The sequence below is a fragment of the Triticum dicoccoides genome, chromosome 6A, assembly GCF_002162155.2.
Source record: "Triticum dicoccoides isolate Atlit2015 ecotype Zavitan chromosome 6A, WEW_v2.0, whole genome shotgun sequence".
In the NCBI taxonomy this organism is placed as follows: Eukaryota; Viridiplantae; Streptophyta; class Magnoliopsida; order Poales; family Poaceae; genus Triticum; species Triticum dicoccoides.
Genome location: NC_041390.1, coordinates 168,039,004 through 168,044,614, shown reverse-complemented (window position 1 = coordinate 168,044,614; position 5,611 = coordinate 168,039,004). Strand labels below are relative to the sequence as shown.

The following is a 5,611-nucleotide window of genomic DNA, read 5'->3' as shown; positions in this document are numbered from 1 at the left end:
AGCTCCATGAGGGATCAAGCCCTCGTTGGCCATGTCGAGGAGATCTTTTTCTGTGATGGTCGACTGGATCCAGTCTCCTTGGACCCAGCCCTTCGGCGGGCGGGATCTGGACGAAGACCCGCCGCGGCTGGTAGATCTCCCCTTCGCCTTCTCCGACGCCTACGCCTTCTTCGCGCGTTCCAGCGCTGCCATCTTCTCCTTGGCCATGGTTGCCGGCGAGATGCGCGAGGGGAAGTTGTGCGGGGGCGAGAGCGAGCGCGCTGGACGGGGACGAAGGGAGCAGAGAGAGAGAGAATGCTGAGGCACAGTACAAAAAATCCTCGCCGGGCGCATTTATAAGGTCCCTTCCGAGTGGATGACAGGTGGGCCCGGTCGATCTAATCATATCCAGGAACAGTTATGCAGACGGGATACGTGGCGAAGAAAGCGACGCGGAGATCGAGGCGTTTATGTCCCGTCCCATCCGAACGCCGCGGTCCGCTCCGCTTTGCGCGCATCCCCAAATTTCGCATCCCGCGGAATCCGCGAACGGCAGATCGGTCTGTCAGACGCGGGGTTTCCCGCGATCCGTCGCTCGGAGATCGTCGAAGCCCGAAAGATCAGTCGATGAAAGAAGAGAATGGATCGAGTCGACTGAAGACAAGTTGCTCACTATCGACGAAGAGATTCTTTGGTCCAGAACAACGCACGACCAGTGTGCAAAGGTTAATCGGAAACAACATCAACTCCTTCCTCACTCGAAGCCTCAATCCATTCGGGGGCTAATGATGGGGTCATGTACCTAGGGTAGGGTCATGGACCTGATCTAAGTACCTTGCCCAAGGACACCCTTAGAAGAGGTCGCCTTCCAGTCGACCAACGAGGGACTCACTCGACTGACTTGAAGGACTCGACCATGAAGACTCACTCGACCACCAGGAGGTCAAGAGGCACTCTGCACTGCAACGGCCTGTAATTAAGTAGGCTTTATGATAGTAAAGACACTTTATGTGGGGCGTTACCAGTAACGCCCCGGACTTAACTCACCTTACATCCTCTCCTACGTGGGCTGGCTGGGGTCCTGGCGCACTCTATATAAGCCACCCCCCTCCACAGGTAGAGGGGTTCGGCACCTTGTAACTCATATACTCATAATCCACTCGACCGCCTCCGGGCTCCGAGACGTAGGGCTATTACTTCTTCCGAGAAGGGCCTGAACTCGTACATCCCTGGTGTTTACAACCTCTCCATAGCTAGGACCTTGCCTCTCCATACCTACCCCCCACTCTACTGTCAGGCTTAGAACCACGACAGCGGCCCCTCTTCATCAACGGCGGCAGACTCCGGGGTCGTGTGGGCGACTCGGAGTCCGGATCTCGAGATGGTGACGGCCTTTTGAGGCTGGTGGCGGTATGGGACGTCACCTCCATCAACAGACCGGGTTCGATGCGGCTCGGTAGGTGACACATGAGCCTCTCTTGGAGTTGTCGGGCGGTACCTGTCGTCGGCAGGTGAAGCCACCGGCGGATGCTATGCACGACATCTTATACGGAGACGTCAAGTCCTGCCTGCTACCGGCAGATGATGCACGACGACTCTGGCGGAGGTGTCAAGTTTAGCATGTTGTTGTTGGATCGGAGATGGTGCGATAGTAGCGGGAGGCAGGAGGTATGCAATGTCTTTGTCTTTCGTTGTCTCCTCCAGAGATACAGCTATCGAGGCATCGGTAGACGGATAAAGGCGGTTGGTATAGACAACTTCAACGACGAGCTTATGCACTCCGGTGGAAATACAAGATCTCTGATCGGGCTATGTCATCTCGTCTTCCAATGCTGATTCACTCTTCGGGTGTGGAATGATATTATTCCGTGACTTGGATTGCACCATGTCAACACGGCCACCTGGGCGACGAGGGCCTCGGTGAGAGATTGATGGACCAATAACATACACACTCGGGTTGGATCTCCCAAGGCGCTAGCCTCTCTGATGATGCTCATCTCATAGGAAATTTGGACCGAACGCAATGCCGTCCCTTCGATGGTTCTCATTTCCAAGATTAAAGAGAAGGTGTCTTTTTTGGGTTTTGGCCAGTGCGAAACAGTTGGGTATTGTAATGCCGCGAGAGTAGTTCTTTCTTTTATTATCGCCGCTTTGCGGCTTTGTTCTAAAACTTGTTTCTTATCTTATTCAATGAAATGGCAAATCTTTTGCCTTATTTTAGAAAAATAACCGACGATACTCCTCAAGTCTCAACATCCTCAAACACCCTTACCAGGCCCGTGTACCAGGCAGTGAGCATATCATTACAAAAATTGTTTTTAGGCAACTGGCGAATACAAAAGTCCATCGTGAGTGTGTGTCCCTCAGGAAAAAAAAATAGTCGACTGAATAGCAAATAGCCGACTGATGTGAGAAGGAAATTGGCCGCCTTTCAAGTTGTTAGATTTCGTGCAAAAAATGTTCTATATGTATGCATATACGTTCGTTGCTATGGCTGACTCTGGATGGCTATCTTCATTGGAAAAATATAATCGCTAATAGAAAGAGGTCGGCTGGTGGTTTATACGGGTCACGCAGCGACGGTATTGGGCCTAATCTAAGCCCACGACTTGCAGCGCACGGCGGCCGAACGCCACGAACCACATACCCATCGCTCTTATCTCAAGAAAAGAAAAAAGGCATACGCATCGCTCCAAGATGAGGATTTGCAACTCAACTCGGTGACGCAGTGCTTGACATGCACGCTTCCCTCTTCGAATCCGACTCCATCTCAGCGACCTTCCGCTGGATATAAGCCTAGGGGCGGCTCCCTCAGGGCACGCGCAACACAAGAAACACCCTTGCCGAGCCCTCTTCTCGTTCCTCCGCGCAGCCTTCAGCACGCCCGCTCTCATGGCGCAGTGCTCTTCCTCGGCGTTGCGCGACCAGATCCGTCGTGACCTTGAGCGCCGCAGGACGGTCCTCAACGCGGCCAAGGAGAGAGTTGCGAGGAAGTCCGTTGCGTCGCCCTCGCCGTCGTCACGCCAATCGGCGCTGATCTCCTCCACGTCAAACGGCGCTGTCATCATGAACCGGACCAAGGCTACGAAAGGAGGGGTAGCAAACAAACACTCTGCTCCGCCGCCGCCGCCGCACTGACCCGCGCTCATCCCGTTCGCCAGAATCGCCACAACCAATGCTGCCGGCAAGAAGATCGCTTACTTGGACCTGGGAGAAGCTCCGAAGAGGCCCCTTGCCCCGCGGATGATGAGGACCCTGACCTCGTCCACCATGAAGGTTTCCGGCGTAGCGAGCGGGAGAATTCCCGACAAGTCCTCCGCCGCTCCGTCAGCATGCCGATCCGCGCTGATCACTTCCATCTCAAACGGCCCTGCCGCCGTCAATCCGGCGAACGGTCCGAAGGAAGCGCTTGGAAAGAAACGCTCTGCTCCGCCACCGTCGCTGCCAACGACCAATGCTGCCGGCAAGAAGATCGCTTACATGGAGCTGGGAGAAGCTAAGAGGAGATTTACTGCCCCGCCCCGCCGATCCCCACCGCGTCGATCCTCGCTGATCCCTACCGCGTCCATCCTGAAGCTTTCAAGCGAGATTAACATCTGTGATGTAGTGCAGTAGCCAGTAGGTTGCACCTGTGGCTATTCATGATATCATTACTGAACTAGTATTTTTCTTGTAATTTGGATCGGAGTAGTTGACTTTGAATGCTCGACAATTGTTTTCCTGGTGAAGCTGATTCATCGATTGATGCCATGGCCGCCATGAACTCCGCCAGCTTCTTCACATTGCTCACGGGTCCCGGAGCATCTCCTCATACCGGAGGAAGAGCACCTTCTCCGGCCGCTTCCTCCTCATCTCCCAGTAGCCCATCTCGTGACGCCATTGCGGGCCGCAGACGCATATGCCATCGCAGAACAGTTCGAACGCCTCCTCGAATGTGTACGGCGGCTGCTGCTGCAGCTGCATGTCCATGTCCTTGTCGGCTCGTGCTCGTGCTCGTGCAACGGTGGCCGCCCCCTTCTTGGCGAAGAACCACGAGGAGACGAACGCATCCTTTGGGTTCCGGCAGATGTACACGATCCGGCAGCCGGACTCCTCCGCGGTGATGCGCCGTGGCAGGAGAGAGTAGGGAAGGTGTGTGGCGACCACGCGTGGCGAAGGGAGCGCCGCAAACGCATCGCCTGCTCCACTGTCGTCCGTCGACTGCGCGAACGCCATCTCCAGGTACCTGACGACATCGTGGGGGTTGCCATGGCGGAGAGGGTGGTTGAGGTCACATGGCGGGTGCTCGGCCCGGTTGCGCGTGGCGAAGACGATAGCCTTGAGCCAGGTGGTGCCGCACTTTGGGAAGCTGGCAAGGAGGACGTCCGACGGCCTCGGCTCGAAGACCGAGTGGACGGCGGGAACGTCCATGAGGAACTCCTCCAGGAGCCAGAACCCGTCGTACTGCCTCAGATGGAACGGGCGGAACCGCGTGTTGAGGAGAAGCGAGGTGATCGCAAGCTCGGCAATGTCGTCGGCGGCAGAGGCAGCCATGGATAGCGCCGTTGTGCATGCATGCGTCCGGGTGTGTTGATGGTGGTGCGTGAGTTGTACTGTGGCTGTGGCCTTGTATAAGCAGCAGCTAGATAACGATGCCCCGCCACGCGAGGTAGTTCGATCGGTAGGCTGCTCCGCGTGCACGTCAGCACGGGCGGTGCTGACGATAAGATAAACATCAATTGCTGGCAATTGTACGTACTTTTCTTCTGAATTTGCTGGCTCACGCCGTATGTATGAGCCTAACGGATACGCACACTAGCTGGTACCTACCTGAGCAAAATAGCTCATGCACAGCACATAAGGGCATTCAGATTTCATAAATTTAGGTACAAAGCACACAAACAAGAAAACTGACAGTTGAGAGACATGATTTAACTGACGACACATCACACATGAGTTAAAAATTATAAAGGCTTATAGCTACAAAATTCACTCGAGGAGAGCTAGAAAAACTAATTGGTTATAACAAAATTGAAGGCACAAACACACACATCTACTAGTTTTTCATTCATGTTTTCTGCAAAAGTGACCCACTATTTTTCCACCCAGCTTATTTCCTCAGTAAACAAACTCTATCTTTTGCTTCATGACGTGAAGATTGCTGTTTATTTCCTTTTTTCGAACGGCTATCCAAAGTGCTAGGTTTTAATGGGAGGAAGAAAAATTCAGGCAAGAGTTTTGCCAAGAAAAAGGCCAAATAATGTGAGAAATGCACACCATAAAAGAGCTCAAGAAAATCCTATTTTTGTTGCTCAACACAATATTGTTCCTGTTGCTAAATGCTGTAAATGTGAAAATGGATTTTGCTCGAATGTACGTTTGTTTCATGTTAGAATCCCTCTCCACAAATTGCATGCACTGCCCTCTTCTATCTGGAAGAAAATTTACTAACTCTATCTAACCTGCCTTCGCTTCTGGTTATAAAGTTTTTTCTGTTGAATATTATGATCCAACTCTGCATGTTGACCAGCAAACCGCAATGCAGGGTCATGAGCAGGTAAACATTGGCTAACTGAATTACTGTGTTTGTTGTTGCAGATTCACTCAATAGTGCACAATTAACAAAAGGAGCCAGCAGCTCAACAACTATAGT

The 5,611-nt window shown here is 53.0% G+C and overlaps 1 protein-coding gene across 1 annotated transcript; it reads right to left on the bottom strand.

The window, feature by feature from the left end:
• Nucleotides 1–2,623: 2,623 nt before the first annotated feature.
• On the bottom strand, nucleotides 2,624–4,560 carry LOC119318981 (cytosolic sulfotransferase 10-like). Its single transcript, XM_037593513.1, has one exon. The coding sequence runs from the start codon at nucleotides 4,510–4,512 to the stop codon at nucleotides 3,766–3,768; it is 747 nt and encodes a 248-aa protein (XP_037449410.1). The 5' UTR covers nucleotides 4,513–4,560; the 3' UTR covers nucleotides 2,624–3,765.
• Nucleotides 4,561–5,611: the final 1,051 nt, after the last annotated feature.